The sequence below is a fragment of the Trichoderma evansii genome (genome assembly GCF_050947405.1).
Source record: "Trichoderma evansii strain SZMC 28006 chromosome Unknown GGI43scaffold_2, whole genome shotgun sequence".
NCBI lineage: Eukaryota > Fungi > Ascomycota > Sordariomycetes > Hypocreales > Hypocreaceae > Trichoderma > Trichoderma evansii.
The window spans coordinates 263,370-287,460 of NW_028145204.1; the positions used below are offsets into that span (position 1 = coordinate 263,370).

The 24,091-nt window shown below is 49.6% G+C and overlaps 11 protein-coding genes across 11 annotated transcripts; 7 read left to right on the forward strand and 4 right to left on the reverse strand.

Annotated features, from left to right (window-relative positions):
* Positions 1 to 135: 135 nt before the first annotated feature.
* Positions 136 to 898, forward strand: GGI43DRAFT_379195 (guanylate kinase; the record flags this gene model as incomplete). Its single annotated transcript, XM_083202800.1, has 3 exons — positions 136 to 145; positions 226 to 542; positions 641 to 898. 3 exons carry the CDS (start codon positions 136 to 138, stop codon positions 896 to 898), a joined length of 585 nt encoding a protein of 194 aa, XP_083064631.1.
* Positions 899 to 1,109: 211 nt separating this feature from the next.
* GGI43DRAFT_392486 (septin CDC10) lies at positions 1,110 to 3,157 on the reverse strand. Its single transcript, XM_083204562.1, has 3 exons — positions 2,677 to 3,157; positions 2,038 to 2,600; positions 1,110 to 1,968 (listed from the first exon to the last, which is right to left on the reverse strand). Exons 1-3 carry the CDS (start codon positions 2,789 to 2,791, stop codon positions 1,633 to 1,635), a joined length of 1,014 nt encoding a protein of 337 aa, XP_083064632.1. The 5' UTR covers positions 2,792 to 3,157; the 3' UTR covers positions 1,110 to 1,632.
* Positions 3,158 to 3,363: 206 nt separating this feature from the next.
* On the forward strand, positions 3,364 to 4,271 carry GGI43DRAFT_392488 (mitochondrial 54S ribosomal protein bL32m). The gene is made up of 2 exons (XM_083204563.1): positions 3,364 to 3,934; positions 3,995 to 4,271. Exons 1-2 carry the CDS (start codon positions 3,604 to 3,606, stop codon positions 4,042 to 4,044), a joined length of 381 nt encoding a protein of 126 aa, XP_083064633.1. The 5' UTR covers positions 3,364 to 3,603; the 3' UTR covers positions 4,045 to 4,271.
* A 58-nt stretch (positions 4,272 to 4,329) lies between these two features.
* On the forward strand, positions 4,330 to 5,772 carry GGI43DRAFT_392490 (WD40-repeat-containing domain protein). Its single transcript, XM_083204564.1, has 4 exons — positions 4,330 to 4,552; positions 4,615 to 4,651; positions 4,711 to 5,256; positions 5,315 to 5,772. Exons 1-4 carry the CDS (start codon positions 4,550 to 4,552, stop codon positions 5,683 to 5,685), a joined length of 957 nt encoding a protein of 318 aa, XP_083064634.1. The 5' UTR covers positions 4,330 to 4,549; the 3' UTR covers positions 5,686 to 5,772.
* A 336-nt stretch (positions 5,773 to 6,108) lies between these two features.
* Positions 6,109 to 6,825, forward strand: GGI43DRAFT_379198 (DNA polymerase delta, subunit 4-domain-containing protein; the record flags this gene model as incomplete). The annotated part of the gene is made up of 2 exons (XM_083202801.1): positions 6,109 to 6,567; positions 6,655 to 6,825. The coding sequence occupies 2 exons, from the start codon at positions 6,109 to 6,111 to the stop codon at positions 6,823 to 6,825; spliced, it is 630 nt and encodes a 209-aa protein (XP_083064635.1).
* A 245-nt stretch (positions 6,826 to 7,070) lies between these two features.
* Positions 7,071 to 8,355, reverse strand: GGI43DRAFT_379199 (queuosine 5'-phosphate N-glycosylase/hydrolase; the record flags this gene model as incomplete). Its single annotated transcript, XM_083202802.1, has 4 exons — positions 7,071 to 7,243; positions 7,301 to 7,661; positions 7,727 to 7,881; positions 7,944 to 8,355. 4 exons carry the CDS (start codon positions 8,353 to 8,355, stop codon positions 7,071 to 7,073), a joined length of 1,101 nt encoding a protein of 366 aa, XP_083064636.1.
* Positions 8,356 to 8,603: 248 nt separating this feature from the next.
* GGI43DRAFT_392495 (E1 ubiquitin-activating protein UBA2) lies at positions 8,604 to 12,080 on the forward strand. The gene is made up of 7 exons (XM_083204565.1): positions 8,604 to 9,305; positions 9,475 to 9,645; positions 9,710 to 10,071; positions 10,137 to 10,198; positions 10,256 to 11,098; positions 11,153 to 11,237; positions 11,299 to 12,080. The coding sequence occupies exons 1-7, from the start codon at positions 9,081 to 9,083 to the stop codon at positions 11,585 to 11,587; spliced, it is 2,037 nt and encodes a 678-aa protein (XP_083064637.1). The 5' UTR covers positions 8,604 to 9,080; the 3' UTR covers positions 11,588 to 12,080.
* GGI43DRAFT_138469 (SDR family NAD(P)-dependent oxidoreductase) lies at positions 11,378 to 12,905 on the reverse strand. Its single transcript, XM_083199271.1, has 5 exons — positions 12,534 to 12,905; positions 12,236 to 12,404; positions 12,075 to 12,161; positions 11,884 to 11,976; positions 11,378 to 11,779 (listed from the first exon to the last, which is right to left on the reverse strand). Exons 1-5 carry the CDS (start codon positions 12,837 to 12,839, stop codon positions 11,622 to 11,624), a joined length of 813 nt encoding a protein of 270 aa, XP_083064638.1. The 5' UTR covers positions 12,840 to 12,905; the 3' UTR covers positions 11,378 to 11,621.
* Positions 12,906 to 13,841: 936 nt separating this feature from the next.
* Positions 13,842 to 17,961, forward strand: GGI43DRAFT_420234 (uncharacterized protein; the record flags this gene model as incomplete). Its single annotated transcript, XM_083207784.1, has 8 exons — positions 13,842 to 13,929; positions 14,160 to 14,376; positions 14,515 to 15,752; positions 16,256 to 16,260; positions 16,434 to 16,435; positions 16,620 to 16,769; positions 16,832 to 17,478; positions 17,567 to 17,961. The coding sequence occupies 8 exons, from the start codon at positions 13,842 to 13,844 to the stop codon at positions 17,959 to 17,961; spliced, it is 2,742 nt and encodes a 913-aa protein (XP_083064639.1).
* A 282-nt stretch (positions 17,962 to 18,243) lies between these two features.
* Positions 18,244 to 20,833, forward strand: GGI43DRAFT_392501 (BTB/POZ domain-containing protein). Its single transcript, XM_083204566.1, has 3 exons — positions 18,244 to 19,091; positions 19,195 to 19,404; positions 19,469 to 20,833. The coding sequence occupies exons 1-3, from the start codon at positions 18,878 to 18,880 to the stop codon at positions 20,578 to 20,580; spliced, it is 1,536 nt and encodes a 511-aa protein (XP_083064640.1). The 5' UTR covers positions 18,244 to 18,877; the 3' UTR covers positions 20,581 to 20,833.
* Positions 20,821 to 24,083, reverse strand: GGI43DRAFT_392502 (uncharacterized protein; the record flags this gene model as incomplete). Its single annotated transcript, XM_083204567.1, has 2 exons — positions 23,546 to 24,083; positions 20,821 to 23,399 (listed from the first exon to the last, which is right to left on the reverse strand). Coding segments are annotated over exons 1-2 (2,312 nt in total), but the record flags the coding sequence as incomplete, so codon positions are not given.
* Between the last annotated feature and the right edge of the window lie 8 nt (positions 24,084 to 24,091).

Consider the following 24,091-nt stretch of genomic DNA (forward strand, 5'->3'; position numbering starts at 1 on the left):
ACGAAGTTGATAGTCCAGATCCCACGATCTTTCAAGATCTCCCACCGCAATCTTCATATGCCTCTCCGCCTTCCAGCCATATCAACGTTTCGCCCACTCATCTCCCGGTCCTCCGTAATCCGACCGCTAAGCACAATGGCTACCCGTGAGCATTCTCTCAACGCCCCTCCAAAGAATCCAAAAGAGACTGGCTGACTGACTCTTCGTCCTCTTCCACCTAAACAGCTCCTTCTGACACCCGCCCCATCGTCGTCTCCGGCCCTTCTGGCGTCGGCAAGGGAACCCTCTACGGCATGCTCTTCGACCGCCACCCAGACACCTTCTGCCTGTCCGTCTCACACACCACCCGCGACCCTCGCCCCGGTGAGGAGCGTGGTGTCCACTACCACTATGTCACCATGGAGGACTTCGAGGGCCTCATCGCCAAGGACGGCTTTGTCGAGCACGCCAAGTACGGCCGCAACCGCTACGGCACCAGCAAGATGACCATTGAGGAGCAGACCAAGAAGGGCAAGGTTGTCCTGCTGGACATTGAGATGGAGGTAATGCCAACCGCAATGACTTATTCACCAGAAACCAAAAGATACGTGTCTGTAAATGAAGCAGTTTCAAAGACTAATATATGGATAAATAAATCTAGGGCGTCAAGCAAATCAAAAACTCTGGCATCTCGGCCCGTTACGTCTTCGTTTCCCCGCCGTCAATTGAGACCCTGGAACAGCGCCTGCGCGGCCGAGGCACCGAAACAGAGGAGAGCATCCAGGAGAGACTGTCTCAGGCCCAAAAGGAGCTTGAGTTTTCAAAGACACCCGGCGTTCATGACATCATTCTTGTCAACGACGACCTCGAGGAGTCCTACAAGAAGTTTGAGGAGTTTGTTTACAAGTCTCAGGAGTAAAATCAAGAACTGCGCGATACGATTTCATGGCAAATACCCACCAAAAAGTCCTTTTCTTCCTATAAAGTGTAGATTAAGAGCGTCATTTAAAACATTGCTATTGCTGTTGAAAGAGCCAAAAGACGCAAGGATCACCAATTGATTCGCAAAATAGAGACAAGCTTGGAAATATTAAAATAGGAGATAAATGCAAAATTAATCAACATATCATACTCTCTCTCTCTCTCTATCTCTCTTTCCATTCTGCCACTCTCTTCCTTAGAGACTCAACTAACTGTAGGTATATTGAAAGTACAGGTATGGGGATCTGATTAAAACGTAAGAAAATGGTCAAGGAAGGCTCCGATGGTACTACTAAAAACAAAATAAATGCGTATTAAAAGACCGCAGACGAGATACGTCGGACCACTGAGCGTTTCACGATGGGTAGAGTTCATGCTGCCCTTATAAACGTCGCATGGTTGGTGAGAGCGCGCCCAGTCTTTTGTAATCGCATTCCGCCTCTCAGTGCTCTCGCCTCTCTGCGTTGGTCGAGTGAGAACAGAGCGAATAATGAGTCGGACTGCGGTGCAGAGAAATCTGGTCCACACATCTCCAAATAGAAAATACACTGCTTTTTACCGCGCATAACACCACCCACGAGGTGAGAATAATCGTAAGACTGGCTGGTCGCCGTTCCACCTAGAGAACGCCATCACTCTCCTCCTGGTCAAACATCAAGCACGAGCGCAAATTTAGTATCCGTTGATGCCCATTCGCTGGGAGCCTCGGCTCATCTCACGATCAGCAGCAGGGCTGATCGGTCTGCTGGCGGCACCGCCTCCGTGTGCGCTGCTCTCCTTCAGTGCAAGCAGCTGCTTGGCACGGAAAGTCTCGTAGTGGATCTGGGAGGTGGTCTCGATAAGGTCCTGGAGGTGGGTTCGGAGCAGGAAGTTTCGCAGGTAGACGAATTCGCAGTGGGTCTCATCCTCAACGTTGATGACACCCCAGCGGTTCTGGCGACCACGGACTTGCTTGCCATTGACAATGATGTTGTTCTCGGAGCCAACAACCGCAAAAGGAACCAAGCTCTGCAAAGAAACATACATGTTAGTTAAACAACTCTGGGTAGTAGCGACGATAGTGTACTATGTGCGTACCTTAATCTGCTGGTTCAAAGCTCGCTCCTCGTCGTCAAACTCCTCGTTATCGTACGGGAACATCTTGAGGTTGTGGAAGGCAAACTCGGCCTTGATGCGCTCCTTGAACTCCAATCGCTCCTCAACAGTCAAGGTATCAGCCTTGGCAATGACAGGCACAACGTTGACAACATCGGACAGCTTCTTCAAGACGACAATATCAATAGGCTTGAGAGAGTGGCCAGAAGGCTGGATGAAGAACAGACAGGCGTGGATGCGGGTGTCGGGGATGTAACGCTCTCGCTGGGCGGTAAGCTCCTTTCGCAGGTACGCGGAGTGCTGGTCCTTGATGTACTTGACGATGGGGTCCCAACAGCGATCGTTGTTGACAAGGTCTCCGTAGCCGGGGGTGTCGACGATGTTGAGTCTCAAGCGGACACCATTCTCCTCAATGAGGTGAGAGACGCCCTGGATCTCGGTGGTCTGGCGAATGGGCTCGTCAGGCTGCAGACGACCCTTGGAGTCGATGAGGTGCGAGGCGAAGATGGTGTTAATGAGCGTCGACTTGCCCAAGCCAGTCTGGCCTGTCAATCCAGTTAGTTTCCAATCGGCTCATGGGCTGACCAGCCCTAAGGCGCCTCAACAACACGCGCCACTTACCAACGCAAATAACGTTGAACTGGAATCCACGCTTCAGCAGCTTGCGCTCAATCTGCGACGTGATGCTGTCGAAACCGACATGGCTGCCGGGCGTGATAGTGGACGGAGTCGCCATCGTGATTGATTATGAGAGATTGGGAGAAACGAATGAAGATGGATGCTGTTAAGGAGTAAGGACAAGGCGATTCTTCCCTATTTCAAGAAAGAGCGTGGGCGTAGGTGAAAACGCGTGAACGACGAAAGACAGCAGACGCGAGGGCCAGCAATTCAGAAAGCGGAATCCTGATGGGGAGAATTGGAGGTTGTGAGAGGCACTGGTAGCGATCCTGGAGAAGGGGAACTTTTTGGACTGGCTGGCGGTGGCTCCTTACTGGGCCAGTTGGCGTGTTCTTGCCTTGCCAGGTAGTGCAAGCAATAATTTCGGCGTAGGGGCAGGAGCAGGCCAGGACACGAGAAAGGGGGGAATGGAAGGTGCCAGGGGTAGCATAGAGAGCTGCTAATTGGCTGCAGACCTATCCGTGCTGTGGAGGCTCGTGATTGGCCCGTATACCTAGCTAGAGGTACTAAGGCAGTTAGCCCGGCACAGGCGTTGCGAGAAGCCGCATTTTGTGGCGGTACTTGGGTACTTGGGTACTTTGGGGTACCTGGCTTGGTGCTAGGCGGGATGTGGTGCTAGAGGCAAGATTTTGATGATCGATTTTCTTGATAAGGTGCATGATCATGAACCACGACAAATCGACCCTCGCATCGAGCCGGTAGACAGACAAGACAACGAGCCGAGTCGACGATAAGAAACTTCGATCAGAACAATTCTTCGCAGGGTGTTTTGCATTGCGGAGCTGGAATTCGGGTCTCTGTGCGCATAAACGTTTTGCGCAAGTCGCACCACCACGCAACGATATAGAAATCAAGAACAAAACCGTCACAATGGCAGCAACCGCTTTCCTTCCTCGCCTCTCTTCCCCTCTCTCCCTCGCCGTTTCTCGCTGGGCAACATTCTACACAACGCCATATACCCTGAAATTCCTCCCCTCACTATCAATCGCAGTCCCTGGCGTCACCATCAACATTCCTGGACTGCTGGGCGATATCTGGGAGTCAGTCCTGCGGGCAGTGCCCAAGAACAAGGTCTCTCACTCAAAAAAGAGATCGAGGCAGATGGCTGGAAAGGCTTTGAAAGATGTCAATCATCTGTGCAAGTGTCCCGGCTGCGGAGAGATCAAGAGGACGCACAGATTATGCCAACACTGTCTTGAAGGTATGGCCACTGGGTAGCAGATTCGCCTTTAGATGCAATACTAACCTCTTTTCCCTTTAGAAATGAAGAGAATATGGCGTCAGGATTATCCTACAAGCAGTCCATTTTAAGCGTGCAGGTTGATAGACGGCTGGATTCCATCTCACACCTTATATCAAAGGCCTCTGTACTACAACCTCGGGCCAGCTCAAGCATACCAGCTGGCATTTGCTTTAGTCAATGCTTTGTTTCATTATGTACCAATATGAAAATCAGGATAGAGGACTGGGTAGTAGAAAAAAGATACTCCAAATATGTATAAAAAAAATTACGAATACATGAAGTATTATGTGCCAAACTGACTTGCGCAGAGTGTAGCACAAAATTTGCTGACAACATATCTGGGTATTTTAAATGTAAAAATATTTTATACGTATTCGCTATGAAAATTAATCAATTGCAGCTGATTGGCATGATATAAATGGGAAGAAGCCCAAGTAGCTGTTTTTATACTTGTATCTGACGTTTGATGCTACGGCGAGCTATCAACCCCACCAGCTCACAAGCCCCCAAGCTTCTACAACAGCGCTGTGAAAAACAACCACCAAGCAACAACAGCATTGTACCAAAGTAACAATGGTAAGGGTCCTCACCAAATACATTGACTTAATTCATAAAAGCTCACTCATACGGCCATGTAGTCCAAGCAATATTTGACCACCCATACGGTGGACGACGGTTAGTTCTCATCATTTCACTCGCCAAGGGTCAGGCAGCTGATGAGAGATTGCTTGCAGCCCACATCACAGACATATTCTCACTGGCAGCAACACCAAAGACGCTGCTGTCAGCTAGTGGCTCTTCAACGCTTCATGTACACGATACCACTGACCCTTCTTTCCCTCTGAAGCAGTCCATCTCTGGTGCCCACAAACTAGGCTGCCACCATATCTGCACATCGCGCAACGGCCTCTACGCCGCCAGTGCTGGCTTCGGAGGGGAGGTCAAGATATGGGAGTATAACAAAGAGACCGGCGAATGGGGTGACGGTGGTGAGGTCACAGGCCCGACGGTCAAGCCCGGTGAAGTATGGGCGATTGCACTCAGCGAGGATGGAGGCTACCTGGCGGGCACCACCAACGATGGCAGGATAAACGTGTGGGATGTTGCAGATCGGAGCAGAGCCAAGATTCGGGAATACGAAACGGGCAGCGCAGGCTCTGGCAGCTTTGGCATGTGCGTGGATCTCAGTAGAGATGGAAAATTCACGGCAAGCGGGCATCAGAACGGCTCAGTCTACGTGTTCAACAATGATACGGGGAGGATTCTATATTCCCTGTCCGGTACGTTACACTTTGGTCTTATCTCTTTGAACTTTTGGCTTCTAACATGAAATTATAGGCCTTGCCAAGCCTGTCCGAGCAGTAGCGATATCACCTGCTGGTACTCGAGTGGCCGCAGCGGGTGACGCAGGCATCATCGCCATTTACGACACAAAGCACGGCGAACACGTGGGCAACCTTACGGGACATTCATCATGGATCACATCACTCGACTGGAGTGACACTGGAGAATACCTCCTGAGTGGCTCAATGGATGGCAAAGTGAAAGTGTGGTCAATTGAACGTGGTGTTTGTGTTGCAACGCACAGTGAGACGGATAAGGCCTTATGGGCTGTCCGGTGGCTGCCCAAGACTGGGCGCAGTGAAATGTTCTGCACGGCTGGCGCAAATAGGAGCATTTCATTCTACAGAGAGGCAACGGGAAGTTGAGGTTTTCATGGGTCGTACAAGAATTAGAATGATATCTTAGTATTATATACGCAATGAACGCAAAAGCGGCCACAGTCCTTCTAGAAACCCAAACCCAAAGCTCCCATATTGAGATGCCATGACTACCACGTGACGTCGTTCCAGTCTCGCGTTGCCCCGCCAAACGTTAGCGCCATTCTAGCACCATTATCCCTCGCTGTCCTCCACCTTTCAGCAGGCAGCCGAGCAGTAACTCCACTTGATTTACGTGTGTTCCTGCATCTCATTTACATGGACAATCGTTAACGATCTACAATTTACAAACAAGAGCCATTGATTCATACAAGTCAATTATTTTATTCTTGCATTGGCGGAGCAATTACCATCTCGTGCCATAGTATTCGATTTACTACGATAATAGCTACAGGGTATCTTTATCGAGCAATGCCTACAACAAGAAGATCAGCGGCCAGCGCCCGGGGCCGCCCCGGTCCTGCCAAGGGACAGTCAACAATCAGCTTCTCCGGCAAGGTTACAAAGGCCGTGCCCAAGGATTTGAAGAAGGCAGTAGTAGATGCGCCAGCAATTGCTAGAACCACCATCCCCGAGCGGCCAGCGGCCAAAGGCGACGTTCGTAAAGAAGAAGAAGAAGAACCAGTCAATGTCGTCGTAGAAGAACCCGATGTTGTTGAGCCGGAGCAAGAGGAGGAAGTAGAAGAAGTTATTGAGGAAGTTCCAGAGAAATCGGAGGCCGAGCTTAAAGCTGAAAAGATTACTGATGCTCAGATCAAATCGTACTGGAAAGGAATTGAGAAGCAGCGCAAGGCACCTCGAGTGCACCAGCAAGACCTCGATTTGGGCGAGAAAGTGCTAAGGTACTTCGATGTGAGCTCGCAATACGGAGTAAGTATTCTCTTTCTCTTTCTCTTCTCTATATCTTGACGCTGCCTCGTATTTGTATGGATATGTGTTAACGTTCTGTTTTTGAAGCCTTGTATCGGAACGACTCGCTTGAAGCGGTGGCAGCGGGCTGAGCGATTGGGCTTGAATCCTCCTATTGAAGTTTTGGCGGTCCTTGTAAAGGAAGAAAACAAGGACGACGTCGAGGTGGAGACTGCGCACATGGATCGGATAATGAATGCTACGGCTTTGTTTACATAGGATGAAAGTATGGGGTGACTAATTTTCCGAATGTCGGGTGGCGGCGTTGGGTGTAAGAATTAATGCTTTACTGGTCTATATTTTTATCTATTTCTTCTAAGTTATGACGGGTATGATAGCTGAAGAGTGTTATCTTTGCAGATGTACACAGAAATTGCAAATGTTAATTCTATAATATGGTGTGCCGTGGTTGACTTTTATTCACACAAGGTGCCGTTGCCCAACACCCGACTCAAGATACAATATTAATACCAGATGCTTCGTGTTCGATGGTGAGGAATAGACTCTTTTCCTGCTGCCTCCATTTCCTTCATCGTATCGTAAAGGAAAAAGTCGATCAAAATGGCATTAACATGGGTATCTGGGTGCGCGCTCTGGATCTCTCTCCGTATTAATTCGACGCACCAGATACTGCAAGCTGTTTCAACCTTTGTCAGCAGGGGATAATAAAGACTTTGAATAACATGACTCTTACCTCTCAGTTGTATTTCCCATCGACTTCCGCTTTCAATAAGCTTCTTATCGCGAATCGCCGCGTCAATCTGCGGGCCGATATACAAAGCTCCCAAGGTAGAGAGAATCTGTGGCACGCGATAATCGGCAAACATGGTGATTTTGTCAATATCACGGAACTCGCCATATGATTTGCCCTCGAAACAAGCCCATATGTCTGCAACCAAGATTTGGGCACGCTTCATAATACGGATAGGGGCTTTTCTGCCTTCGAATGGGTGCTCGTCTCTGAAGCAGTCAAAGTCTCTGGCGAGAATATTGACTAGTTGGGCCGCGGAGCCCTTGGCAGCGGAAATGAGATTCACGACGGAGCATTCATATTTCTTTTGGTTCTTTTAGTTAGTACATGTTTTCATTTGAGACTGGATATATGGGAATTTGGACGTACGTTGTAAAGCACATTACCACTTTCTCTAAGGCAGTCAAGACGCTCTTGAAGCAGAGGCATTTCTTCCTCTGTGCAGGATCTGAAGACGTGTCTCAGAGATTCCAAGTTGCACTCATCCTCATTTTGCCAGTAGTGGGGATCAGTAATGGGGATATCTACATAGAAATATGGTTAGGCGAGGATATTACTTTTGTGGTGTAAGAAACCAGCCACTAACCTTCTTCAAGGGCTCTCTGAATTGCCGCTACAAGACTCCAGTACCCTGTCCACCTCTTTCCCTTGTACTCAATAGCAAATCTCTCATCATCAGGCAGCTCAGACCAGAATGAAAAGTTGAGCAGGTCCATGGTGAAGATGAAAGCGGCCGTGGCTGCATCCTTGGCCTTGGGGTGCAGCTCGTGTGATGACCAGGTAGAAGTAGAATAGCTCTTCTCTTGCATCTGGGCATAGATGGACTCTGCGGCACTCTTTGTTGAGCGCATATCGATGGCTACGTCGATTCCATGGTCGTAGACATATTCGGCATCAGCAAGGACGCCTGTTTCAGGCTCTTCATCTTTGATAGAGACGCCTTGGAGGTGCTGCCGAAGAATGGCGAGAAGTTCGAGATCCACCTCGTCGTCGGACATTTTAGGGTAAATGGAGGGCTGTGAATGATGATATTATAATTTGGAGCTGATCTAGTTAAATTCGATTTAGATGTCGTTAACTTGAGACGTTGAATGAGTTTCTCACTTGCGAGTGCAACGCTGTGAATAGCACCCCGCTGAGTGGAGGACTGGTGCATAAAATCAAGGCCTAATCAGGGCTTACTGCTGTAAAATCTGCTATTATAGCTTTGAGCATTCACGTATCTGCTACGCTACACAATCAAGTCTTGGATTTTACAATAATTATACTTTCACACTATATCTTATTCCTATTAAGCATCGTTTTCTACGCTACATATCACCCAAACACGTCACAAAAAAAGGTTCCGTCCCGTCCAGGCACACACAGCCTTGTCTCAAGTCACACCTCTTCCCGTTCGACGACTCTTATCTTAGCGCTCCCTATCAGTTGATGCTCAGCGCACGGACCCCTCGGCTCTATTTCCCCAGGCCTCTGACCTCATCCAATTGGTCGCAACTCAGCTTTTCGACTGCCTCGTCCGCTGTACTTCAACGCCCTGTAGCTGCCTGCGCCGAGCATCGCCAGACCAACAGCTGGAAATCGACGGGTTTTGGCGCAATCAATCCGACGCCCTTCTCTTCTCGCTCGCGACCGATCACCTTCGAAATCCATCTCCAAATTCGAACCCCAAACGATCTTCATCGCCACCATCTGCTATTAGCTGCGTTCGACCCTTGCATTGATGGCGGCGATGGAGGCTCCCAAAGAAGCTCTCGCGGATGCGGCTGGCGATGGCATGCCAACCACTGCTCCTCCTGCTGCTGCTACTGCCGCTGCCCAAGACCCTCATCGGCCGCAACGAATTGTCGCGTCGCATCCTGCACCTCTTCAGCGAAACGCAATGGTTACACGCGATAGATTTAACCACCAGTCGCTCGGCGCATCTCTGAATTCCTCAGTCAAGCATGTAGGTTTAGTGGCAAGTCTACGAGCTCCCAGCTGCACCGTACCCCAGTCCGCCTTAGAAATCAATTTCTATGTCCTTTCAAACTCTCTCCATCTTTCTTACGACCTAATTGGATTTTTCCTACTTGATTTTCGCGAATGCAGCTTTCAGATACTAACTTGAATTGCAGGCGCGAGTACTCATGGTGGGCGCTGGCGGCATCGGATGCGAGCTTCTGAAAAATCTGGTACTCAACGGCTTCGGCGAGATTCACATCGTCGACCTCGACACGATCGATCTATCCAACCTCAACCGCCAGTTTCTCTTCCGACATGAACATATCAAGAAATCAAAAGCATTGGTGCGTTGGATGCTGAGGATGCGCCAATATTGCTTAGCGGTCGCAATACTAATTAATGGAGCAGGTTGCCAAAGAGGCAGCACAGCGATTCAATCCGAACGTCAAGATTGTTGCGCATCACGCCAATATTAAAGACTCCGAGTTTAGCGTTCCCTGGTTTCGCGACTTCAAGATCGTTTTCAATGCTTTAGACAACCTCGATGCCAGACGGCATGTGAACAAGATGTGCTTGGCTGCAGATGTTCCGCTGATCGAGAGCGGAACGACTGGCTTCAATGGCCAAGTTCAAGTCATCAAGAAGGGCATTACTGCTTGTTATGACTGCACTCCCAAAGAGACGCCCAAATCTTTCCCTGTCTGTACCATTCGAAGCACACCGAGCCAGCCAATCCACTGCATAGTTTGGGGCAAAAGTTATCTGCTAAAGTAAGAAGCGCTTTCTATATATTGTGATCATTTCTCCTCATATTTTTTTTCTAACATCGTATCAGTGAAATATTTGGCGTCAGCGAAGATGAATCAGCTTTCGATCACTCAGCAGATGCGGATAATGGTAGGATTCCAACTGTCTATGCTGCAATGAGATTCCACGCTAAATAAAGATGACTAGCCCAGGAAATCGAGGAATTAAAGAAAGAATCAGAGGCCCTGAAGAAAATTAGAGACGCAATTGGAACACCCGAATTCCCGAAAATGCTGTTCGACAAAGTCTTTAATTCCGATATCGAGCGCTTGCGGTCTGTAGAAGACATGTGGAAATCGCGTCGCGCTCCTGAAGCACTCCAGTACGATGATGTGCTCGCACGAGCTAGCCAAAGCCTCGAGTCAAAAGATGCCATACTGGCAGACGGACAGAAAGTCTGGACCCTTGAAGAAAGTCTTATTGTCTTCAATGACAGCCTTGAACGGCTTAGCAAGCGACTGCTTCGGCTGAAAGCGACAAAGGATGCTGGGTCGCCCGAGCCAACCATTACCTTTGACAAGGATGATAACGATACGCTAGATTTTGTAGCATCAAGTGCAAATATTCGCTCCACCATATTCGGTATTGATTTGAAATCTCGTTTCGATATCAAGCAGATGGCTGGCAACATCATCCCGGCGATTGCTACAACAAATGCCATTGTCGCAGGCCTCTGCGTTTTGCAATCCTTCAAAGTGCTCAAGGGAGAATATTCGCAGGCTAAAGAAGTTTTCTTAACGCCTTTTGCCAACGCAAGACTGTTGGCTCCGGATAGGAATCGAGAGCCGAACCACGGCTGTCCGGTCTGTGGCGTTTATTATACCAGCATTATTGCCGATCTAAGTAGAGCAACACTGCATGATATTATCGAGGGGTTGGTGAAAAATCAGTTTGGCTATAGAGACAAAGAGTTCTCTGTGAGCAACGATGTGGGCGTGTTGTATGATCCTGATGAGACGGATAATCTCGAGAAGAAGCTCACAGAACTTGGTACGGCATCAAAGTCCCTTTTTTATTCATTGTAGCAAACTAACAACTTTGCAGGTATTAAAGGAGGCAGTTTCCTAACTGTCACTGATGAGGATGATGAAGATACGCTCGTCAATGTTGTGATTGATATTCAGGATGGGTATGGATTTAACGAATAACAGAAAATCCGCTGTTGTCAGAAAGATGCTAATCGATCGCAGAATCTTAGATAATCAAAAAGAATCCTTCCGTCCGGTACATGCCGGTCGTCCTGAAATTCCTCACAAGCCAAAGAAATCATCGCCGGCTGAGACCAATGGCAACGGCCATAGCCAACAGAACGGAAAGCATTCTCTGGACGATGTGGTGATGGAGGAATCGAAGGGCACTAAGAGGGCGCTCCCTGATGAAGAAAGCCCCCCTTTCAAAAAGGCCAAGATTATCAGCTCTGCAGATGATGATGTAGTCGTCGTAGAAGACGCCGGTGGTGCTATCGTCATTGACGACTGATGACAGTATCACGCATAGACTCGCTGCGCTGTCCTCAGGCAGCACTCAGCCCACCATCAAGGTTGAGGATACAGTTGTTTGCAAAACCGTTGGACGCTAGAAATAGAGCGGCATCAGCAACCTCTGCGGGATCCGCTACTCTATTAAGAGGCGTATCTTTGAGGTAAGCTTGCTGAATTTCTGGCTTGAGATCTGATTATGAGATGTACATTAGCTTGGGTACAGCAAAGATGAGGGCATTATACTATAGGGATCACGAGAGAGCAAAAATTGGCTGGAGGGAGGAAGATACACACCAGTCCACATGGAGCTGTTAACCCAACCGGGCAGCAGAGCATTTACACGGATAGAGCGAGACGCCATCTCACGGCACAGGGCACGGGTAAAGCCTAGGAGAAGATTAGCTTCCTGCCACATGATGAAATGTAAAAACAATGTATGTTAATATATAAAAATTTTGAGATATAACAATACGATCCGCTCTTACCAATTACACCAGCCTTGGATGCTGCATAAGCTGTGGCGCCAAGCCCCCCCTTTGTTGCCATGAGGCTAGAGACGTTTATGATACAGCCTAAGTGGAAGACAGAGTTATTAGTTAAGCTGATGAGACATGTGAAGCACCAGTGGGGATCTGGGGAGACATACCGTTAGGTCTCATCTTTGCGTGCTTGCATACCAGCATCGTGGCAAGTAAGTTTGTGTCGAGGATACTTGATATCTCCTCATCAGGAGTTCGCTTCAACAACGTGGTCTGAGAGATACCGGCACAATTGACGAGAATATCAATAGGTCCAATCGAAGCATCCTCATGAGACTATTTTTATTTTGAGTTAACGATCTTATTCTTGAGAGTAAAATACGACAGACTTATAAACTTTGTGCTCCGTATAAGAGCAAAAATAGCTCTCTTCAATCTATTAAAATTATAAACACATGTATTTACCTCAGATGACGATGCCCGTGAGCTAAACAGGGCTTTGATTTCTTCCCGATTTGAAGCATCAAGGCGAATAAATCGGTGAGCTGAAGGAATGCCGCCCGGAGTGGCGGCGCTTCCCGTGCCATCGCCAGTCTCGGGTAGGCTATACGGACGAAGCTGTGGTTCTAGCTTATGGCGAACCTGGACGGCTGAGCGGCCGAGGAGTGATACCACGGCGCCATTTTGGGCAAATGCCTTTGCAATGGAAGAGCCAATGACGCCTGTGGCGCCGACGACGACGCAGTGTCTGCCGGCAAATGACAAGGCCATGGTGTTTTGGTTGCTCTGCTGTGTTGCCGTATTTTCCTAGGCTAATTTAATGGACGGATAATGTCATGTCGGTTTGGTCGGTGCTCGTTTGGGGAATCAGTGGGGGCGTGCCGAGAGCACTAACGGCGGGTCCAATTCTTACGCGGCAGAGATTGAAAGCACATGCATGTCATGGCGGAAAACAAGGGTCTCATTTCTCCAAGTAAAGCCCGAGTTTCGAGATCCCTACTAATATTACGACTCTCTACTCCTGCTATTGATGCTGTTTTGAGCCAAGCAGCTCTGCGAGCACTGCGCCATTCTGCCTACGAGGCATTGCGTCTATCCTGCATCTCGTCGTAGTATTATTGTCATCCTTAGCAAGCGCCTACCGCGGCAGTCGGATTAGATCAACTTGCATTCTACTCGACTCGTATAATTGGAGACTCCAGGGGCTGTTTGGCGTCCTCCTTGGCTTACCTCGGAGCGGAGTAGCGCTGGGAGGGATCTACAATAGGCAGCCCGACGGCGGGTTGTCACAGCGGCCGTTTTTCCTTCTGCTGGTGTGTGGTTTTACTGGTGGGAGCCCATATTACCAATCTCGAAGGAGGGCCCAGAGGTGGTAAAATTCTAAAAACGGGCATTGACTGGTGTTGCTTTCGCAGAGTATGGAGGAAAAGTATGATTCCCATAATTCAGTAGGCAGCAGTAAAATTAATTCGTTATGGATGACGGCGCCAGCTTTTACAGGGCTTGGTGGCTTGCCTTCAGCTTCCAGTTTTTCCCTCTATAATCCCCATCCCCCAGTGCCAGTTTTTTTTGCGCCAGGGCTCTCGTCGCATTCGCACTTCACTGGAGCTAAAACTGCGACTCCCACCTCACTAACAGACCGGGTCACGTCCTTGCTTTTCCCACTTCCTTTTCCCTCCACTCTCACTCCATGTCGGATCCCGAGCTCGTCTCACGACGATACACTGAGCTCTTCTTTCCCGACTGCACTGCAGAGTGCCTGGGATTTCCACCATGAACGGCACGCGACGCGATGCCCCGCCGCATCATCACCAGAAGAATGGCGATGTCCCCGACGCGGGGCTGAGGAGCCTTGATCACTGTAGGTCTCTTCAACGCAACAGCCCCCCACCGATATACTGTGGCCTCTAGAGGTGGATTGGGCAGAATGGAAATATGCAAAAAAAGATGTTTTTCTTTTATTTTAGCGGCGGCAGCAATGTGATTTGGAATTTGGAGAGAAGAAAGACAGCCGAGGAGAGACATGAAGTGGAAAACTGGCATCTAGAAGCTCTAAAATGATTCCTTGAGCTGACACATCGCCAACTACAGATAAGAGAGCGCTGCCAAAATGGAGATATAATCTGCGACAACAGGCTCTCCCTCTTGTTCGTTGGGAGACGCCTTATCTCGCTGCTCTCCAGAGCAAGCTGCGCACGCCGGCGCTCGATAGCTACTTCGCCATCACCGCCAACCTCGGCACCCATACCTTTTTCATGATCTTCCTGCCGATGCTGTTCTGGGGTGGCAACGCGGCCTTTGCTAAGGGGTACGTTTTGCAGATATCGAAAGCATCTTGATTTTGCTAGTTTGAGACGGAGGCAGAATTGTCACTTTTTCTTTTCGCATGGCCGTTTTATCCAATACTCGAGCTAGGCAACTTGGGATGCTAATATCACATGCGCAGGTTGGTTCATATCTTGGCGCTGGGTGTCTTCTGGACAGGCTTCATCAAGGATTTCTACTCGCTGCCCCGGCCACTGTCGCCGCCTCTCAACCGCATCACCATGTCTGGATCTGCAGCGCTCGAGTACGGCTTCCCGTCCACCCACAGTGCCAATGCGGTTTCCGTTGCCGTCTATGCCATTCTGCTCTTGCGCAGCCCCGATAACCCCTTTTCTGATACTACAAAGCTACTTCTCGAGATCCTGTCGTACTTTTATGGTGTGTCGATCGTCTTTGGGCGCCTTTACTGCGGCATGCATGGTTTCTTGGATGTCATCATTGGGTCTATAATGGGGGCTGGTATCTCTTTGCTGGAATACCACTTCGGACCGCCGTTGGATGCCGCTATGCAGTCCAGCTCTTGGGCCGCCCCTGCCCTTATCGGCCTGGTAATTATCATCCTTATACGAATCCATCCCGAACCTGCAGATGATTGCCCATGCTTCGATGATAGCGTTGCCTTTGCTGGTGTAGTTATTGGGCTGGAGGCTGGAACTTGGACCGCTGGAAGATCTTTCCTAGCTTACGCAGAGGCTAATATGGGTGCTTTGCCGTACACATGGTTGGTTGTTGCGGCGAGGATGGCGGTTGGAGTCGTTGTCGTCTTTCTTTGGCGTGAAACCATGAAGCCCACGCTTCTCAAAGTGCTGCCTCACGTATTCCGCCTTATTGAATCGACCGGATTTAGTCTGCCTCGAAGGTTTTTTACACCAGCCAGCGAATACAAATCTGTACCTCCTGGATCGCGGTTGGATACCCTCTTCCCTAAGGCCTCTGATTTCCCTCGCATGGTTGAGAGTATTCGACACCCTACAACTCGAGGACGAGCCGTCTCTATAGGACCACAGAGCGCCGCAGATGCATACGAAACCTTGGCCTACCGAGACCGGCAACGAAGGGACAGCATTGGAAGCAACTCTGGCCTAAAGCCAAACAATTTGGATCTTAATGAGAAAGACGAAGACAAGTCAGGTAAAGGGGCCCAAACTTCTGGAGTTCAAAAGCCAGCATACAAAGATAATGAGCCGCCGAAAGGCCCGAATGATGTCCTTGTCATGCAAGGCGGGGGAGAGAATGGGAATCCAGAAATCTATCTCACCATGGAAAATGCGCGTGAAACAAAGGAGATGTTTTCTCAACTGATAAGGCCACGAGTGAGATACGATGTCGAAGTTGTCACAAAACTTGTGGTTTATTCAGGTAAGCTTCTGAACTTGCCAGCTTGAATATTGAGTGTCCGCTAACAAGATGGAATCATGTAGGAATCTCATGGCTTGCAGTCGCAGGAATCCCGGTGTTATTCCATCTATTTGGTCTCGGCGTTGTCCATACGGCGGTTGATTGGGACAAGCTGCTCGCCACGAATTGAACGGTCTATTAGGTTCACGGCGGGCTGCAAAATTGTTTTTACATATCCTCTATGACGAATATAAGGATGCAAGGGGCGTTTTATCAATTTTTTTTCTTACGAATTTGGAGAAGGGAGTGTTGTTTCTTATTCATGGGGCGCACACCTCTATTTTTTCTGGCACGGCGACGGGTTCGCGTTACTTTTAAAGACAAGCTGGCTTGCGATATAACGGAAAAGCATGCATCTTAATAATGCTCTTTTTGGTGGCTCCTGTCTTGCCCTGTTGTATTATATTTGTCTTCTGTTTTCTCTTTCTATTTTCTCTTTATGCCTTCTTGTATATATTGAACAGAGATAGTGGGCAAGATAGGATAAACAGAAATTATCACAAGAATAGTCCACAATATTACATACATTTACTTGAAAAGTCATTGCGTCGCCTTTTTACTCCTGCGAGCTACAGTATCAGATGTGGCTCGTTGCTTTAGTGGGGTGGCTTGACTGCTCTAATAGCTGTGGCACGGTTACAGGGGTTTTAATGGGCAGAACACGTCTGGGCGCGTGTCGGTGCTGTAGCTCGTCTGCCTTGCGCATGGTGGGAAAAATCAGGTCGACAAATGCACGTTGTCACATAACGGGAAATTCATTTCAAGGTTGGATATCCAGTGCAATCAACTCAAAGGGACTTGAATTACTAGTTCAATTGCGATCCCTAGCTTGCTCTCTTCCAAAATGTCCGACTACGAGGACGAGATGGACGTCGATGGCCCTGCGCCATCCGCCGATATCACGTTTTCGGCTGAGGCGAGCAAGGGCAAGCGGAGTGCTGCCAATTTACCAGTTGAAGCCGAGGATAGCTTACCATGGTGCGTACGAAATGTTATTGAGAGATATTGACCGGAACTGTCACTGACGAACGACTTTGAAGGGTGGAAAAATACCGACCAGTAACGCTCGACGATGTGTCTGGTCACCAAGACATCCTGGCCACCATCAACAAGTTTGTCGAACAGAACCGCCTGCCTCACCTGCTTCTCTACGGACCCCCTGGCACGGGAAAAACATCGACCATCCTGGCCCTCGCGCGGCGAATCTACGGCGCCTCCAACATGCGGCAGATGGTGCTGGAGCTGAACGCTTCAGACGACAGAGGCATCGACGTGGTACGAGAGCAGATCAAGACGTTTGCTAGCACCAAACAGATCTTTTCCATGAGCGGCGGCGCAGCCAAGTCGAATTCTATTGCTGGCTTCAAGCTCATCATCCTGGATGAGGCGGATGCCATGACAAACACTGCACAGATGGCTCTACGAAGAATCATGGAGAAGTACACGGCGAACACACGGTTTTGCATCATTGCCAACTACGCACATAAACTCAGCCCCGCGCTGCTGTCTCGTTGTACGAGATTCAGATTCAGTCCGTTGAAGGAGGGGGATATTAGGGTGTTGGTGGAGAAGGTGGTGGAGGAGGAGAATGTCAAGATTCAGGGCGAGGCTGTGGATGCGCTGGTGAAGCTGAGCAAGGGCGATATGAGACGGGCACTTAATGTGCTTCAAGCATGCCATGCATCAAGTGAGTTTTTGCAATCAACCAAAATCCATGCTCAGAGATTGGGTGTATAAAATCTGAAGAACAGCAAGCTGACTGAAATTTGTTATAGGCACACCATTGAGGTTAAAGAACGAACCCAAGCCGCCGGAGAGCGAAATCAAGCGCGAGACGATTACGACAGAAACGATTTACAACTGCATTGCGGCGCCGCAGCCCGACGCCATCAAGGAGATTGTGGAGACGCTCCTGAGCACGCCGGACGTGACGAGCTGTCTCAACACCATCAATGCCCTGAAGACGACGCAAGGACTGGCGCTGGCCGACATCATCACGGCGCTGATGGAGCAGCTGACGAAGCTGGAGGTGAATGCAGAGGTCATGATTACCTGGCTGGAAGGGCTGGCGGAGATTGAGCACCGGGTTGCTGGAGGAGCCAGCGAGATGGTGCAGACTGGAGCCGTGGTGGGAGTTGTGCGAGGAGGGGTGGAGTTGATGAGCAAGTGAATCCAAGTGAATACTATGACTAAGTACTCTGTCATGTTGCTGTAATGTCATGTTTGTTAATGAAAGATAGAGGCAAAAAGAATAAGGTATAATAAATGGCACAAGAACTACTCAATGCGTTGAATCCTTTGGTTGATCGACTGTTTGATTGATAATGCTGCCATGGAAATTCCAAATTCCATCAACTAACACGTCGGATAGCTTAGCTGCGTGTGGCGCACCTCAGCTTTCGCTTGGAGGTCCCTGAAGAACCCTCTATCTAGATTGGTAACTCTGGGGTTCCTTACGTCAGAAAAGCGCGCGCGTATTGGCAATCAATCGCTACGGAAGTTTTCTTTGCTCTAGCACCAGACCTTATTCTCCTCATCCTACCTTGCCGTCGTACCCAGGCCCGGTACCGAACACACGACTCGCGAGAAGCTATTCCCGAATTTCACTTCAATCAATTCTCCCTCTTCCTCTCTTTTGTCGGCTTTTTTTTTTTTTGGCCTTCTCGGCCAATTCCCAGTCAGCTATGGGTCTCTGCCACCCGAACGGACTTGGTGACGCTTATCGAATCGGCACCTGAAAGTCCGGATACCACAGCCGGGGGGTTGGGTGATAATAGCGCCATCGTATTTTCCAATCCAAGCCACCAGGGAATTTCGTTCGTCTTACCTCCTGGGCTGTGAACACGTCCACACATCGCCAATCTCTCTTTTTTCCCAGATCCAAGCCAGGCACACCCCAAAGAGCTTGGGGGCCCCCCACATCTTCCCAACCGCAATTGCCACCCGCATTTGCCGCCTAAGCTGCAACGCGACACAAGCCAAGCCCTCTCTGGTCGAAGGAGAGAAGGACATCAATAAGCAAAAATAGGGCACCAAGGCGTTCTCTTCGTATAAAGCCTGTCGAGCAGCAAGGCTGACGGAGAAGGATGTCTGTCTCCTCCATATCTGCTGCTTCGCCGGCAGAGGCAGCCATGCTTTCTGCGAGCCCGAGCGAGGCGCCCAACACTGCGCCGCCCTCGCTGCCGCTGCACGGGGGCGACATTCACAAGATCCCGCAGATTCTCCCTCGAGAGCGCGTCTTTCCCATCCAGATTGGCGGAGAGCTGTTTAAGCTGTCTGGCGCATCTCTCTCATCAGATGGTTCGTCGCGCGCCCTGTTGCTTTGAGGACAAGCCTAAGCCTTGAACCCCCCTCAGTATTACTTGTTTGCTGACTCTCTCCTGATATTTTTGTATAACTACAGCACCGTCATATTTTTCGCAATACTTCCTCTGCCAAATCAGAGCAGCTGAGCAAAAAGGCGAAGACCCAGCTACCTCCATTCGAACGCTCTACATCGATCGCGACCCGCAGACCTTTCGAGACATTGCGCTGCACTTACAAGGATACTATGTGATACCACGAGACGGAACGCACTTTGTGCGTTTGTTTGCAGACGCTCAGTTCTACAACCGTATGTTCCTTGGTGGAGACTTATACGTAAGACTAAAAGTACTGACCCATGATCGTCGCATCAGTGCCCAAGCTCATCTCTCAACTCAACGAGGAGAGCATCTTCATGTCCATCGGCCATCGCGAATTCCAGATCCCTCGCGACGTCCTCAACGACCCAGCCAACTCCCCAAACTACTTCTCTCTCGGCTTCGCCCTCTTCTTCTCTCAGCCAAACGACCTCTTCCCCGGTCTCGATCGCGAAGGCCTGATACGCCCACCCTCTATCCTTCCGCCGTCGGTGCCTAATCGCAACGCTGACACCTTTGCCGAGCTGCTGCGACTGCTGCGCGGGTATCCCGTCAACATTCGCGACGAAAACCATCGCCAAGAGCTTCTCCGTGACGCTCGATATTTCCACTTCAAAGGAATAGAGCAGCAGCTCATTCCCCACTCCATCAGCTTCAACCCCTTGCGCCTAATCGACGAGATTATCTTGCGGTTGGAGAATGTACAGAAGAGCGGCGTCAGTGTCCCACCAGTTGAGGACGTCAGCGACGGTCAACCTTCCGGTCGGCATGTCAATTATGCTCGCCCATACGTAGATAGCAAGCCGGCTGAATTGATACTAGAGATTGGAGAGACATCAACGATGCTCAAGTTCTCTGCCGATGGCGTCAAGGCAGAATTCTTCGGGCGTACAAAAACCAGGGTGGCGAAACTCCTGGAAGTGGTTGCGACAAAGCTCAGTCTGCCTCTGACTACACAGCCGTTGGGCGTCCTCATGGCGTCCGGGGGCGCCGGCTCACAACCACCCACGCCAGGGCACACCCCCCTCAGTGAAGATCTTGTCCGAGTTGTTTTTGAGAACGAATCTTCAGTTACTCTCAACGGCGAAGAGTACGGCGAGGATCTCAGCAACTACACACCTGAAGACCCTCCAGCCGTCACGTCCGACATTGAACGCCCGCGAAACCCCAGGAAGCGCCGGCGAACTGAGGAAAGCCTCGAGGACGGCAGTGGCGCTCTTCCTAGCGAGGGCCAGGAATGGGCCGTCAAGACGGGCCAGTTCAGGCTGCGGATCCAAGAGAGCAGGGGTGGCAAGAGTGCTTTCGAGTGCGTATTTGTGGCTGTCAAGATTGATGCTGTGAGCTCAGAAAGGGGTAGGAATAAGATGAGAAAATTCCTTGGTGACTGAAAACCCAGTATTTTTCTTTCTTTTTCGTTGTTAGATATAAAAAATAAGGGAGTTATATGATCTTTTCGTGTATATATATAGTGATCATGAGTATGAGCAATGGATAGGATAAGGAGTTTTTTTTTTTTCTTGAATGACAATACCGACTCTTCGGAGGTACTTGCTTCTAATGTTTTGACAACTTCTTGAAAGAAGATCTATTGAGTTTGACTTGTGTATTGATTGATCATAAAAGACGGAGGAGAGGGTAATGTAATAAATATGATAGGCGCCTAATTATGCATTTGGGAATCGACTTTTAGAACATCATAACACCATATATGCAGAGAGAAAGCATGTCAAACAAATCTAGAGAATCTAATAGGGGCCAAGAGCCTTCATCCTATTACTTTTTCATGCCAAGAAACCTATCAAAGACATGTAAAAAGACAGCTGATAAGACAAGAAAGAAGAAAAAAAAAAAAAGACCTAGAAACGCCAATACAAGAACCAAAAGACATCCAAAAAAAAAAAAAAAAAAAAACACCTTCTTCGCCAGCGCTCGGATTTGGTCCCATCCATCCTTTTCCTGTTCTGAATGATTGATGCAATAATGAGAGAGAGATAGAAGGAAAAAGAAAAGGAAAGTAGAAACAAAAACGACAACAAGAAGAAGGACCTCGAGAGCCTCAACAGAATAGGAAATGAAACAGACAAAAACAGAAACTGGTGAGTGAGTGGTGGGTAACAACTCTTCCTCCTGATATCGTAAAAACTCCATCCAAGCCAACCCAAACCTCGCCCTATGAACCATCCTTTATGTACCTTCCAATATGTAAATCCAAAGAGGAAAAAAATGAAAAATGAAAAGAAAAAGAAGAGGAAACACTTTATGCGTTTCTGGACCTGGATCTGCTTCCAACTCTACCCATTGAGCTGCTCAGGTCTCTTCGGCCCAGACCAGACGTCGGCCGGCTGGATGTCGGCCGGCTCTGTGATGCAGTCGAGCCTCTGGTCACGCTCCTGGCACGTCCTCTCCTCTCCTGGATCTTGGCCAGGGCTTCTTCACGAGTCATGGTGGGATCCATTGCTGGATCGGTCGTGTTGAAGCTCGCGCTGCTGCTGCTGGATGTCGATCGCATTCTCTGGCTGAAAGTTGAGCTAGAGGATCGTTCATCTTGCAGTGGGACTGAAGTCGTCACGGTATAGACGGCTTTTGAAGAAGACCGAGAAGAGCCAGCAGATGGGCGTTTCCGAGGTAAGGAGAATGGTTCTGGTTCTGGTTCTGGTGTCACCTCCGGCTTCACGTCCTCTTCTGCTACTGCAGCGAGGTATCGCTTCAACCCCTCTTGTGCGGGGTTGTTGTCAAAAACCGTCGGGATGCTATGCAAATTTGGCAGAGAGTCAGCTTGAGCATTAATTCGCGGAGTGTCGATCAGCGACATGACGGATGCTCTGCTTGGGGCAAAATCATAGGCTGAAGGCTCGACAGGTGGTGTTCTCGCAAACGTACGTTGATATGCCTCTTGTTTTTGTTTAGGAGGAGACAACTCCGGCTCAGTCTCTTCGTGAGCCTCAATAACAATCTCCGCCTTGCGCTGAGCTTCGAGCTCAATGGCCTCTTGTTCAGATACCGTGCGGAAGACGCCCTCCTGGGGCAAAAAGACGGTGCTCAGTCTGGCGCCATTCCTCACCTTTCCCGGCTTCAACTCCTGCTGCTGGGCGGGCGATGGGACATGTTCAGTAGGCGCGCTCTCTTCTTCCCGGATGGTGGCCTCCATAGAAAGCCTTGACTTTTGAGGAGAAGCACGAGGGAGCTGCATGGCCAACATGCTAGTTCGGCGTTTGGATTTGGAGGCGGGGCAGCAGTGCATCTGGCATTCGGCCTGCATGAACTCAATCATTTCTTGAGCTCGGTCGGCTCTCTGCCTTTCCCACTGCACCTGCTCACTGAGCTCCTCGAGTTCTAACTCAAGAGTAGCTGACGAGACGACCTCCATTGTGGAGAGAGAGACGCGGGGGTCTTTGCACCTAATTGTCGACCCGATTCTTCTCTTTCTAGGAGGAGACGCAAACTCGTCATCTGATTGCTCAATAGGCAGAGGAATGCGTCCCTCTGCTGCGAGACGTGCAACTTCCTCGTTCTTGGCGGCAGTTTTGTAGGCATCTCGTTCCTGTTCCACCAGCTTCATCCGCTCAAGTGCTTGCTCGAGCTGATCCTGTAAGCTGCTAACTTGGTATTTCGCCTCAAAAATTTCATGCTCTTGAGCGCGAGTCTTTTCCTTTTCCTTCAGTAGTGACTCTTGAGCTGTTTTCGTGGCACCGCGGGAAGTTTTGAGATCTTCGTGGAGCTTGGTAATAGTAGATCGGGCTTTGAAGAGCTCTTGGTCTCGGGTCTGGCTCCTATCTTTTTCATACTGCAGCGATTCTTCTATTGAGTTGTTCTCGGCGCTATGGGCTTTGATTTCCTCCTCCAGTTTGGCAATGGTCGCCTGAGCCTTCAATGCTTCTTGTTCTTGAGCCAGGCACCTGTCCTTTTCAACCTGCAGTGATACTTCGATTGAGTTGGTCTCAGCGCTGTGAGCGTTCATCTCCTCTTGGAGCTTGGCAATGGTCGCCTGAGCCTTCAAGGTTTCTTGTTCTTGAGCCTGACATCTGTCCTTTTCATGCCGTAGTGATTCTTCAACTAATTTGGTTGCGGCGCGGGTGTTTTTGAGATCCTCCTGGAGTTTGACAATGGTCGACTGGGCTTTGAAATTCTCTTTTCTCGCACGTCTAATTTCCTTTTCCCAGAGGGCCTCGGTGTGTGCGTGTGTCTCCTTGGCGCGTCCATAGTTTTCCTGATAAATATGGTGCGATTAGCTAGCCATATTAAAAAAGTAAAAAAGATAATAATATGCTGCAAGGCGATGGAGGCTGGAGCAGGGGCTATGCAGCACGGTGACGTAGTGTAGCGATGATGTTGATACTAGTCTTTTTTGCTTACCATGATAGTTTCCAATCTCTCGCCCACTCTCCTCTCTCGCTCTTTGCCCTCTTCGATTTCCTGTCGCAGGACTCGAGCTTCCTCCTTCAAGCGCTTCATCTCGGCCTCGGCCTCCTCGCGCCCCAACATGGCTCGCTTAAGCGCCGCATCGGCGCTCTTGCGCTCCAGCTGCCTTGACTGCATGCTCATACTGAGGTTGTTGAACTGGCTGATCTTGTCATGCACTGTACTATCGCGACCTCCCTCTCCTGCAGCTGGTCGTACGCTGGCAAAGATATCGCGGCGCTGATTTACGCGGTCGGGCGATGCCATCTGGAGGGGTCCACCAGCGGACGCGGGGGAGTTGGGTTGAGACGAAAGCTCTTCCATTTGTCGGTGTTATGTGTGGCGAGCGATGTGTGTCGTGGCTGCGTCGAATTATATAGCGCTCGCCCTGGTCCCTCCACGGGATCCGGTAACACAGGCAAGTTTTCTCGTGCAGATTGGATGTGGTGATGTGTCGAGCCGAAAAATGCTGGGGCCTTACTCCGTGCAGGACAGGGTCAT